This window comes from Notamacropus eugenii, chromosome 6 (genome assembly GCF_028372415.1).
Source record: "Notamacropus eugenii isolate mMacEug1 chromosome 6, mMacEug1.pri_v2, whole genome shotgun sequence".
Classification (NCBI taxonomy): domain Eukaryota; kingdom Metazoa; phylum Chordata; class Mammalia; order Diprotodontia; family Macropodidae; genus Notamacropus; species Notamacropus eugenii.
Genome location: NC_092877.1, coordinates 207,062,514 through 207,076,409, shown reverse-complemented (window position 1 = coordinate 207,076,409; position 13,896 = coordinate 207,062,514). Strand labels below are relative to the sequence as shown.

Here is a 13,896-nt window from a genome sequence, read left to right as displayed (position 1 = left end):
AATTTTAAGAGCACTGAACACGGAGTCCAAAGACCTGAGTTCAATTCAACAAACTACTTAATAAATGGGTACTGTATGTAGAGAACTGTGCTTAATAGTGAGAAATGCAAAACCTTAACAAAACACGTCACTGCTCCCGTACAGCTTCCAAACATACATGCCAATAATTAGATTATGTAAAAAGTACATTTGAGAGAGGAAAGGGAAGTGCTGTCTGATTTTAGAGTAGGGAAAAGTCATTACTGAAAAGAAGTAATAAAGAAATGGTACCAGGGAGTTGGCACCATTTGAATTGGGCTTAACATATGGGATAAAAGATTCAGAACTTGAAGGGACCTTAGAAATCATCTAACCCAATGTAATTTTACAGATAAACACATCTAGAAATTCACCGGGTAAAGATGACAACAGTGTGAATGAAGGCAGAAAGGTAGAAAAATGCAGTGCTTATTCAAGGGAAGAGAGTAGCAGGGTTTGGCTGAGGTCTATAATCTTAGGTCCCAAGCTGCTACAAAACTCTCAGTATTCTGAATTCATTTCACCAATGCATTTATTAAATGGGCACTTTATGTAGAGAACTATGCTTAATAGGGAGAGATGCAAAGACTTGATAAAACATGTCACTATTCCCAGAGAGCTTCCTGACACATATGCCAATAATTAGATTATATGGAAAGTAAATTTCAGGGAGGTAAATAAAGTTTATCATACCTCCATTATCTTGTATCTATGTTGTGTATACCTGTATACTTGTATCTATGTTGTGTATACCTGTTTACGTGCATGCTGTGTCCCAGGCTAAATTGTAAGTTCCTTGAGGGTATGGGGGAGGTTTTGTAAAACCTTATATTTGTAAAAAGCAGTTTGGTGTTGTAATGGGTAAAAGATGAAATGACTGAGGAAACAAAGGTTCAAGCTTCCAAGCGTATTGGTTTATTAAGCAATGCACATCAATTACACAACGAATCTTTTCCAGGCCTTCCTCAACTCTGCTGCTGGATCCTGAATACAAGGGGAGACACTTTTATGCAATAAAAACAATCAATTAAGAGAAAAAAATTAACCAGGCTGATTTGGGTTTATTTCTGATTTCTTTTTTTTTTTATTTTTTTTATTTTTTAATGTTTAACAATCACTGCCATACAATTGTGATTTTATCCCCCCCACCTACCCCCCACTCCCCCCCTCCCTCCCCACGACTGCATACAATTCTGTATAGATTCTACATATACTTTCCTATTGAGTATATTTTCACTATAGTCATGCTATGTAGTCAGACTAAGATAAATGAAAGAAATCGTATAACAAATCAGAACATGATATACAAACACATACACATACACAAACATGATCTGTTACATTATGTGAGTGACTTCCATATTTCTCTCTCTGAGTGTGGAAGGCATTTTGCCTTGAGAACCACCATTGGGATTTATTTTTTTTTTTTGTAAGAAGTTCTTGTGTTATTACAAAAATCTAGGTCTACCAGAAAAAACTCTCACACACTGTGGTCGTTGCTGTGCATAAAGTCCTCCTGGTTCTGCTTCTTTCACTCAGCATCAGGTCATATAAGTCCCTCCAGGCCTCTCTGAAGTGTTCTTGTTCATCATTTCTTATGGCACAATAGTACTCCATTACATTCATATACCATAATTTCTGATTTCTAATTGAAGGAAAGATTTGGGACTTTCCAAGTTGGGAAAGGGCGAGTGAATAAATTCAATAGACTGAAATCAGAAAATTCAGTGTTCCACTTCCCACAAGTGTACATTCAATCAAAGGAACAGGGAAACAATAACTGATTAATCAGTATAGGGTCAGTTCAGGACCAACTAATCTAATCCCCTCAATTCCCTCAATTGCTTGAGATGTATAATTGTGGGAAAAGTCCTTGCATCAGTCTTTGGATCTGACCAGGTTTCTGTCCTCTATAATCTAGGTCCTTAGTTAAAGGTCTCTAAGCAACAGATAGAGGTGGTCCAGCTTCCCAGTCACGCAGGGCTAGGTTCAAACAATGCAATAAGGTTTTTCTCACAACTTCCACAATTGAAGAAAGTTTTCTCACAAGGCAGAAATTGGACTAAACCTATAATTGAATAGAAAGAGAACTGAGCTAGCTCCAGAATTGAGTCACAAGATGGAGTCATTGTGGTTCACTAACTTCCCACAATTAACTACTTGCTGTCCTAATCCTCTCAATTCCCTCAGTTGCATAATCAGAATTGTTTCATCTTTTACCCACCACAGTGGTGCAGTGGATTGGATCCTGGGTCTGGAGTCTGGAAGACTTGAGTCCATCCAGTCTTAGACATTTACTGGGTGACCCTGGGCAAGTTACTTAACCTTTGTTTGCCTCAGTTTCCTCACCTGTAAAATGGGAATAATGATAGCACCAGGATTATTGTGAGGGTTAAATGAGATGATTGTAAATCACTCACATAGTGCCTGACACATAGTAAATACTATCTAAATGTTAGCTATTATTCTATGTAGTTTCATTGCTTAGCATATAAAAAAAAAACTTAATGCCTGATTGATTGATTTTTCCTAACCACTGTTTGGGGAAAGAGCTAAAGGGAACAAATCACTGGCTGACATTGCATCTTGCTAACACATTTTCCATTCTCTTAACTAGGTACCCCTATCCCAGATGGCCTATGGCTCTGCACCTCCTCCACAAATTCTCTACAATCCAGCCCAGCAGATCTTGACATATGCAGGATTCTGTCCTTCTACAGCACCACTTCCTGCCTACTCCTCCTACCCTTTACCCCTTCAGGTATAGTACCTTCAGATTTTGCTCTTAATATTCATCTAGAAGAAAATCAAACATATTTTCATGCCAGAGAAAATAAAGGAAAAGAATATTTTTATTAGATGTCATTTAGACCAATAATGGTAAAGGAGGCAAGGGGAAGAACATGGTTTATGTTTATTTTGGTGCTTGGGCCACCAACCCTTCTTTCAGGTTTACTTAAAATCAGAATAATTGAGGAAAAAGAAATCTGGGGTTAGATCTCTAATTTTTGAGGATTAAATCGTGGTGGACAACTCCACCCTTTCATTAAATTTCCTTTAGTGCTACTGTCAAAAACTGAGTAGACTCGGTAGGCCATTGTGTGAGCCAGTTTGGCATTTCCAATATTGGTTGATCTGGTGACTGATCCAGAAGCAAAAGAGATTACTTCCATAGCCCATGAGCAACTTTTCTAGAAGTTTACCAAAGCTGTGAATCAAAAATATTGGAATCCTATAATGGGATGCTCCGGGAGTTTGTAATCTCTTTTATTATGACAAAAAAAAGTATGCTAATGTTGAATAGTTTTTTTTGCAATACTGATGAGGCAAGAATTTCAGTGTTAGTATGGAAAAACTAGAGAGAAAGCTTTTAGTAGAACTCAAAGTTCTATTATATGCAATAATAACTATTCTTTCCTACTCATGATTCCATGAGCACTTTTCTCTCCCTCTGCTCCTTGGTTTCAGGATCCTCCGTCTGTGGCACTGGTAGAATTCAATGTCAATTTACTTCCCTACTGCTCCATTTAATATCCCTATAACTTTCCAAACTAAAATATCCCTCCCTGGCCAACCACATATATGTTGTGTCCCCCTGTTGGAATGCAGGTTTCTTGAGGTCAGGGACTATCTCCACATTTATCCCACATTTGTATCCCTGATGCTTTGCACAGTGCTCATAATAAGTCCCAGTGTTCAGTCTGTGTCAGAGGCAGGATGTGAATTCACATCTTTCCAACTCCAAATCCAGCTTTCTGCTTGAAGTCATTCTGATTGTATAAATAAGGCACCTGAGATCCAGGATAATGATTTGCCAGGAGTCACTCAACTGGGAAGTGTTGGTGTTAGAACTTGAATCCAGGCCTTCTGACCCCAAATTTCGTGCTTCTCCCCTCTCCCTCCCCAGCCACTCTACCATGTGGTGAGGATTCAATACTATTTAAATTGAATTAATTTGAACAACACATGCGTATGATCCAGCAGCCATGTAGCAAAGTGTCTCAGAATAAGACGGAGAGGTTGGAAGGATATAAGTGATTCGTCCATGGTGACAAGGCATTATGAAGCTAAAACTTGGCTTTCTGAGCAGAAAGGGAATTTTAAGGGTCTCAAAGCTCCTCTTAACACCATTTGTCACTGATTAAGATTCCTTGATCACACAGTTCCCAGCTCATTCTTACTTCCAGATAGATTTTCAACATGTAAGTTCATAACTTTAGTGCTAGAAGGGACCTTAGAGGTTATATAGCCCAATCCTCTCATATTACAGATGAGAAAATTGAGGCCCAGAAAGTTTTTAGCTATTTACCCAAGGTTAAATAGGTAGTAAGCACAGGGGGCAGAATTTAAACCCAGGTCCTCTGACTCCAGAGTCTATACTCTTTATACTGTTACTTTAACACTATATACAAACCTCCCCCCACTATATATCAGTTTCAGAATTTGCCTGAGGTTCATGAACATTTAGAAAGGACCTTTTGCCCAGTGTGATGGGCACATGTAATCCCTGGGGCCCTTGAGCCTGAGGTTGACATATCTCTTGAGTTTAAGAGTTCTGAGCTGCAGTGGGTCAAGCTGATTGGGTGTCCCACTAAACCCAGCATAAATGTACTGTGCCCCCAGGAGTGGGAGGCCACTAGACTGTCTGAAGAGAGGTGAATCAGCCTGGATGGAAAAAGAAGCTGATGAGCAGTAGGAAGGAGCCTGAGTCACTGTTGTGAATGAGTTAGGAATGAGTTAGGAAGATCCAGGAGATGAAGGTGGGGTGGGGAGAGAGAAGAGGGAAGAGAAGAAAGGAGGGGAGAAAGAGAAGAAAGAGTGAGAGAGGAGAGAGGGAGAGGAGAGAGGAGAGAGGAGAGAGACAGAGACAGAGAGAAAAGAGAGAAAGGGGAAAGGAGAGGGAGAGAGAGAACAGAGAGAGAAGAAGAGAGGGGAAATGGGAGAGACTGAGGGAAAAGAGAAGGGGGGGAGTCTCTTAGAGAGCTAGTAGTCTGAATGTCTTTGTTTTAGACTTAGCATAAAGACCTCTGCCCCCTTGATTTGCATTTCAGGGTAAGTTTGCCTTCTGCTTAGATTATCTGGAAAAACTAATAGAACAAAAAATGTCTGGGAAGCTGAAAAATATGAATTCTAATCCCAGATTCCATATAAACAAATTGTATTTATTTTTGTACCTCAGTTTTCTAACATCAACTACTATTACAAACTGTTAATCTCTAAAAGGAAGGAAAGTTTTCCCCAAGGAGGGCTAACCACAGAATCATAGATTTGGAGCTAGAAGGTTGGACCTTTGAGACCATATAATTCAACCCCCTCATTTTTCAGATGAGGAAACTAAGGGCCCAAGAGATTAAGTTGACTTGTCCAAAGCCACACAGGTAGAAAATAGAAGTAATGAGATTCAAACTCAGGTCTTCTGACTCCAAATCCAGCCCTCTTTCCACAGAATGACACTACTGTTGTTGACCAGAAAAGAGCAGAAAGGGAAATGTGCATTTTTTTAAAAGGGGGTAATTATCTTTCTAAATAAGAAATGGATCATCCAAGATAGTTCATGAACTAATCCCATTTTATCAACATGATGTATTGTCTCATCTCTCTTTTGGGATGTTGGCTTTTTTAAAAACAGTTTGAAAAATCTAACTTCCTTGATCTCATCGTCTCATGGGAGATCTTGGTTCACATCCTGATGACTTAATTAGCTGTTATGGTCAACATATGTAGGACTGTAATTACATATACATTAACAATCAGATTTCATAAGAGAGGATAAATCAGATAAGGTTCCATGTGCTCCCTAAGCAAAGAAAACCAGAATCGATGTTTCCGCTTCAGCTGAACCCATCAGAGACGGAAAGGAAATATGTTAAGTGTTCTGTTGACATAATTAGCAGCTAAAAATACACCCAAGTAACAGAGAACAGAGAATGAGCCAGCTACTTTTTACTTTTATTTTGAGTGGACAGTAGGAAAAATGGAATGAAAATTCAAAAGCCACAGATCTATGCCAATCACACCTCTTTACTTTTTCCAAAATCTCTTGTAGGCAAGAAACCTAAAAATTTGGCAATAAGACCTCCTAGTAAATAACAACATGAACAAAATTTTTAAGGATATATATCATTAGTCAGTTCATATATCTTATATCTTCATATATCCCTGTTGTTTATTCTTCTCAGCCCAAATCTATTATCCTTTTGTGAGAATTGGGACCTGTAGCAATAGCTGATGAGACTTAATGCTAGTAAAGGAGAAAAGACACACATACAGAGGTTAAGAAACTTGAATGTATCAAAAACTGAGTCATAACTAAGACTTTTTGTGTTCTGGGTAAATAACACCCAGGGCAAATGGTATGAAGCATGTGTTCAGTTATGTTTGTGTGTTAGGGAGAGGGGCAGAGGGGATGGGGTGGGCCGGAACAAGTGCTCAACCCAGACCACATCTGGTAGCTCCCCATTTTAACTAAGTATTCTTGCTAGACAGGTGATAAGTTCTATTGTTTCTGCATTGCTAAAGGACTGTAGGTACTTTGAAACAGTGGGACTAAGTCCCTTAATTGCCCCATCCTAGAGGAAAAGAGGCTTTAAGGCATATGCTGTAAAGGGCTTTTTTGTTTGTTCTCTTGTTAGAAAGGTATATGTTTGTGTGTGTGTGTGTGTGTGTGTGTATGAGAGAGAGAGAGAGAGAGAGAGAGAGAGAGAGAGAGAGAGAGAGAGAGAGAGAGAGAGAGAGAGAGAGAGAGAGATCGAGATCTTGAATCCTGGGGCACAAAATTATGATTATCTCTTCCAAGGAATTGGTGATGAATTTACATAAACCTCTTGACTTCCATTAGAATTTTAGTGAAAATTGTCCCTTTAAAGCCATGAAGTTTTGTTGACCTCATATATTTCTATCATGCACACAGATCTTCAGATAGATATGTTCTCCTAGAAAAGCTGAAATATTTGTGTGGTGTTCATACACATATATACATACATATGTACACATATACAGATACACACACATCCTTGGGGAGTAGAACATGTAATATAGATAAAATAGCTTTTACATCTTAGAGAGGGTGTTTTACCTCTTAACCTGAACTCAACACTTTAAGAAATATGTTAGCAGATGAATAATGAAGCAAGAAAACATGACTTTGATGGTTTAAACTCTTCTCCCTTCCCCCTTGCCTCTTCCGTGTCAAAGTATCTTTTGTTCTTGTTCCATCTTTTTGGGGGGGGGGGGAAGAGGAGGGACAGAAGTCCTTATGAGTGATTTCACTGGTACAGGGAACTTGCAATGTGGAAACCCCCTTTACTGATGCAGCATAGCAGTTATTCTGCAACTGTCTGAGAGAGAGTTTTCTGGGGGTACTGAGAAGTTGGGTGATTTTGCCAAGGTCATACAGCCAGTAGGCAGATGCCAGAGAGAGGATCTCAACCTAGGTCTTCCTGATGTCGATGTGAGCTCATTGTCAATTACATCATGCTTCCTCTCCACTTTTTCCTTCTTAAAAGTGAAACTTTGCAGACTTCTCATTTCCAGAATGTGAATGAATGGAGCAGTGTGATCATTTTCTTTAAAACACAGAGAAAATGTCTCTGATAATGGTGGAACAAGGTAGGGTGCTTTCACTAGTACTTGAGGATGCTGGGTACTAGAAATGAAGTTCAACCTACAGGTAACAGAAAGTTTGGAGTGGGAACTGAAACTCTGGATGATAGATGCATGTTTCAATAAGACTGAAACTGTGGATAGACGTATAATAGGGATACCTGTAAAGTTCTCTACTTGAAAATGACAATTCATGTGAGAAAGACCCAGGTTTTAGTGGACTACAAACTCAATACAAAGTAATAATGTGACATGGACCCTCAGTTTCCCCCTCCTGATGTTATCTTTTCTTGGGGTTGGGAGGAGTGTCTAGATCTATCACTGCTACATATTCTCACTTCTCTATAATCTATAGTCTTGGAGAGTTGCCTAGGGAAAGGGGAGAGGGAAGGTATATAAACACTTATATACTACCTACTCTGTGCTAGGCACTATGCTAAAAAACACTACAAATTTCTCATTTGATCCTCACAGCACCTCTGTGAGGCAGGTGCCGTTGTTTTGTCCATTTTATAGTTGTAGAAACTGAGATAAACTTCAGTTAAGTGATTTGCCCTGGGTCATGTGGTGATCTGTGTCTGAGTGCTGGATTTGAACTCAGGTTCTAACCGCTGCTGCCACCTAGCCACTTTAGTGCCCAGGGGCACTGAGAGGTTCATGTCTTATCTATGGTCACACAGCCAGTATGTGACTGAGGCAGGAATTGAAATCAGCTTTTCCTGGTTTCCGAGGCTGCATTAAATGAAGGACAATATCCAAAATCCCACTGGACTCTGAATTGCTTTTATGTTATTTACAGTACTGTGTTCAATTGTGGAGAAATGAACAAATTAAAGAGCATCTGGAATAGGAGAGCCATGAAAAGGAAGTGTCCAAAAACCATTTCACCTGAGAAATGCTGAAATGAAATGGAGATTTTTATCCTGGAGTGGGGGAACATGATAGCTGTCCTTAAATATTTGAAAGGTTATCCTTAAGAAGAGTCATTATTAGATTTTATCCATGGGACTTTTGAGGGCAGAGATAGGACTATCGGGAGAAAGTTATAGAAAGGTAGATTTCATCTCAATAGAAAGAAGAATGGCCTGTTTGTACTCTTCAAAAATAGAATGGACTGCATTGCAAAAGTAGTGATCTGGAAGTGTTCATACAGAGGTTGGATGACCATCCACTAAGAATGTTGTAAAGGGGGATTCCTAGACTAAAGGACTTCTCTGGTCTCTTCCAGCCCTATGACAATGACATTACTCTTAAGTGGCCATATTTGGGAGAATATATTTTAACCCTTGGTAGATACAAATTCTTATAATTATGAGATATAGAATCAGGGTATATAAAAATGGTCCAGGGCTACTATGGCCCATAACATGTCACTTTATTTGAACCTTTGTATTATATTTTTAAGTTCCTAAGATTTTAAATAGGAAAGACTAATTAATAAAAGACAGTCAATTGGAAAAAATAAGTGATAAATGTGTATTTTTTACCTCTAATCAAACATAGTAGGTTAAATAGATCTATATGTAGGACAGATGCACTTTTAATAAGCACTCTTTCTGAAACATCTAGTATTGTTGGGTTCTTTCAGGCAGGGACATGAATTTTAAGAAATATAAGCACTGATAGGATTGGACTAAATGATTTCTAGGGTCTGTTCCATTTTCAGGAATTTATGAGTCTATGGGTTTCTAATAAAGAAACTAAGACGACCCCAGGGCGAACCTAGCCAAGGAGAGAAATTCCTTTTGACTCCCACCTCACTACCATATTGTTTGAATCAGACAGTGACAGTGGTGTTTGGGTTTATTTTGCCCTTGCTTCTTAAAGGGAACTGAGCCTATGATTACATTGGTAAAATGCTTCTGGCAGGGATCCTGTCCCCTGCTCAAGGCACTTTAAAGGGATGGTTTTATCACATAGCATTTGCCCCATGCTTTTTCATACACCGCATACATACTGTAGCCTGAGTTTTAATCTTACTTACTGAAGAAAGACATTTCTGTTTAATTACAGCCTGCCAGCAATTTTCCAGCCTCATCATCCACTGATATCTCTTTGTCTGATGACACCCAGCCTCCGTCTCAGTCCAGCTCCACCTATGGGCTTCCTCCCAATGCCCCACCACTCTATACACCAACTTATTTCCTCCCTGGGGAAAAGCCTCCACCATATGCACCATGAAACAGCATAGGTTTTCTATTGTCACTGGCAGATTTAAAAAGACACCTCCAGAAAACAGCTGTTTTGACTGCCTGCAGATGAACCAAGAAACTCTTTCCAGTTCCACTTACTTTCTTCTCCCTTCACTAAAAATGGACCAGTAGTCTGGGAGACCAGACTAGATATCTGACCAAGAGGAGCACGCTGCTGACTTGTGGGGAGCCAGTGGCAGTAACCTTCTGTCCTTTCTTTCCCCACTATAACTACCAGGGATGGGGAAAGGTAAAGGGGAATCTTTATCAAGAACACTTCTTTTCTATAAATCTACAATGTACCTTGGCCCCAGGATCCTTCTTCTCTTGTCTCTTCTTTTCGTCTCATATAGAAGGAAAACAGATGTCTTCAGTTTCATTTCCTTACAGCATTAAGAAAAAAATTCTTCTCCTTGGGAAAATAGGGTCCAGAGAAAATCGGTGTCATGATTAATTTACAATAAAATATGCTATATGTTTATGTATATACATATGTTATATATCATATTGTGTTCACATGTCAGAAAGAAGAGATGTGGTCCCCTATTGTTGCACTGATCTCTGAGTAGCCTTTGTTCTGCAAAGAAAAAGGGTGCTGTTTAAAGTATACAATGCTACATTTAAAGGATTGTTAGTTGTATGAACCATGTGTGTGTTAACTGTTACTCCTGGAGTATAAAGTCTGTCATCACTATTGTGAAAATATTTTCTACGGGAGTTCAACATTTGAACTTTATAATGTATGGTCTTGGATAGTGTTTTCTAGAAGATGCCTAGCTCACCAATAAGTGGAGTCAACAAGCGTCTAAGTGCCTACCTTGCCAGGAAGCTACTGTGTATAGGAACTATTCTGGCTTGCTTTGATTGGATGAGAAAAGAGGATTCTCTTTTTTCTCCATTCTTTTCCAATCTGTGACTCAATTTTCTCATCTAAAAAATAGAAATCTTTGATTAGATGGTTCTCAAAGGGCCTTTCCAGCACTAGAATTCTCAGATTCAATTTTGACATCTAGCCCAAAGTGCTAGCTTAGTTCCTAATTTAAAAATTTTTTAAAATAAATTTAATGTAGATCCATTGGAAAACATGACTTTTGGCTCCCTCTGCTGGCTGTAATGCTACATATGGCTTCATTTTATATGACCAGTCTTAGAATTTGATTTTACCTTGAGTAACTGTTACAGAGGACACATCTATAGAAAGGATTACTGTAGAGGGAAAAGCAATCTAAAAGGAAACTGCTTATATTCCATTTGGATCCTCACAAGCCCTGATCTTGCTAGATAAAAATCAGACAAGGATTAATGTTTCCCAGGGAAAGTGAAGAAAAATATTTGATGAGTCAAATCACAATAAACTGGATCAGAGAGATCAGAAAGTGCCATACTTACGAAAGATACATAGGGTGTTTGGGGGGAGGGAAAGTGAGAAAGATAACTCTGTGCCAATGAAAGTTTTATGGGGATCTAAGAACTCATATTATCTTTCCAGTAAGAAGTTGGTTTCATTGAGAACAGTTGTCTCTGTGTTTACATTTCTACAAATCCCAACTGTAAAATGGTGACCAACCTGGTCATAATTATTTCTTCCTTTCCATTAATTCATATTTATGTGTAATAATCCTTAGGAAATTGAGATTTATAGGTCTTCTAGAGAAGTACTGTTAAACTCAAAATAGAAATGGATCTGCTTTGGCTACATATTGACTTAGAAAATCACAAATTAACATTATTTATGTTGCATTGTATTTTTATTTATTTTGTAAAATATTCCCCAAGTGTATTTTAAGCTGGATCCAGCTGTACCTTGGAGAGAATTTGGCAGGCAGTGAATTTGACAATTCAATATCTGATGTTGTCATTGTTGATGTATATACAATTTAATGAAGATCTGAATTATCAAAAATAGCTGACCTGTTCCTAATGGCTGAAGGAGAATTTCAGGATGGCTTGAAATTTGCTTGACTGTGGACTAATTTGTTTCCTGCTTACGGGGTATTTGGAGTGAACAACTCTTTTCTGGAGACAAAGTGCCTACAGCCATAGAAATGACTCTCTAATGGTGGGAATGTCAGTCACTGTGTGAAAAGTTTAGGGGAGATATTTTTAGGCAGGGTTCCTTGTATGTCTGCCGTCATTCAAATGACAGTGTGGAATCTGGCTGCTCATCTACTTTGCCTAAAACAGCCCCAGTTTAAGCGGATGGATCGACCCGTTCTTCCTTGATTATTGTAATTCTACGAACTTGGCTTCATTCTCACCTAGTTCTCACCAAAGACACTTAGTTTTTCTGTAATGTTCCCCATCTATCACTTAGGGCCTGGAAGGCCAAAAATGTGTACTTGATGTTAAACAATGAAAAATAAAGCTAAAAAAGGCAAACAGTGGATTAAATGTCCCCATTTCTCTTGAAGTCATACATCAAAACAATTTGTTCTCTGTTTTCCTAGAAGGTGATAATTGTTTCTAATGGGTTAGAAACAGCCATCCAGGTTTTTGCTTGTATTAGGTTTGGAATGGAAAAGCTATAAACTATTAACTCTTTGGGAACCATGAATTTTTCTCCAGTTTCCTCATGAGAAGAGTCTTGGTACAGCCACCTTCCCTCAGTGCTGAGCCAAGGAAGGAACCAAGAAAGATTAAATTCCAAGTCCCTGCCACGGCAGGACACAAAATATAGGCACTTATTTACCCAAGTGAGCTCTCCCTTACACATAGGGAAGAGGTTTGCCAAAAGCAGAATACATGAAGGCATAGGTATACACATTTATACTTACATATACATATGAATGACTGAATTGGATCAGTGAGTTCATTGGTATAGAGGACTGCACAGATAAGAAAACTCTGTCAGTACAGATTGGCCCCCTCTCTGAAGTGTATCGCCTTAGAGAGTTACCTAGGATACCGAATCACTAAGTGGTCGCCCACGATCACAGAGCAAATGTGTCAAGGCAGGTTTTGAACCCAGGTTTTCCTGGCATTGCGGCTGGCTCTCTCTCCAGTGTGCCATGTTGCCTATATGCAAATATATGTATATCATATTACATATATGTGTATACACATGCACACATACATGTATGATGTTTCAATAAGATGCATACATGTTTGTTCTGATTGCTTATTCATAATGAAAATTGTGTCAGAATATTAAGGAAACAAACCTTCAAAATTTCTATTTTAAAATCCATAACAAAATTTGTATGAAAATGAGAGGATTGAACCCTAAGGCTCCTTCTAGCTCTAACATTCCATGAGTCTGTTAATTTACATGACACAATGCTCAGGCTAGTTAGGGGTTTTGTCACATAATTGAATTAATGAGACCTTTCTGTCTATATTTGTAAATGTTTTTTCACCATTCAGATTATGTATACATTTTAGCAAAGGATGTTCTGGGTAGGTATAGAATGCCAGAAAGAATGGTTAATACTGTAACTAGTCCTTTGTTCTACCATTTTCTTCTTCATGACTAACAGATTTACTCTGGAATGAATATTCAAACAGCATTTGCCACAAAATGAAAAAAAGGATCAGGACCCAAGCAGCTCCCTTGGTAACAGGACTTAGCACTGATACCACTAAACCCCAACTCAGCGATGAAGCTGTTTCTGTGGGAACCACCGTAGGAGGTTGTGAAGAAGTCAGAAAGGAAATCATTTTCCTCTTTGAAAATCAGTGTTCACACTAGGCTCGGTTCCTTCAAGACTTGAATAATCCCAACCTTCCCCTTTCCTGCTGCTCCAAACAGGATACCCTAGTATACACTTTGGCAGGAGTTAAAATGACCAGAAATGAACATAGCAGAGTAATATTACATAAGAATTCACACTCAGGAGTGACTGTTAGGATAGGGGAAGCAGAGAGAGTCCTTGTTTGCTAGAATCAATCAACTGACAAACTTTCCCCTCTCCCCAATGTAATTTTATTTATTTAGATATTTCTGTCTATGAAATATGTGAAATTATATGAAAAAGTTTAACATTTTAAAAAAAACCTTTGACTTCCAAATTCTCTTCCTCTCTCTTTCCCCTACCCCCTCCTTCTGAAAGCAAGCAATTTGATATAGACTATATGTGTATAGTCT

The 13,896-nt window shown here is 38.6% G+C and overlaps 1 protein-coding gene across 1 annotated transcript in view; it reads left to right on the top strand.

Moving 5' to 3' along the window:
• The window catches only part of TMEM255B (transmembrane protein 255B), a 122,201-nt gene extending 111,900 nt beyond the window's left edge, over positions 1-10,301 (top strand). Inside the window, exons 8-9 of the mRNA XM_072621877.1 lie at positions 2,636-2,779; positions 9,634-10,301. Of these exons, the coding sequence (XP_072477978.1) occupies positions 2,636-2,779; positions 9,634-9,801 (312 nt within the window). The 3' untranslated portion in view covers positions 9,802-10,301. The remainder of the gene's footprint in view (positions 1-2,635; positions 2,780-9,633) is intronic.
• Positions 10,302-13,896: the final 3,595 nt, after the last annotated feature.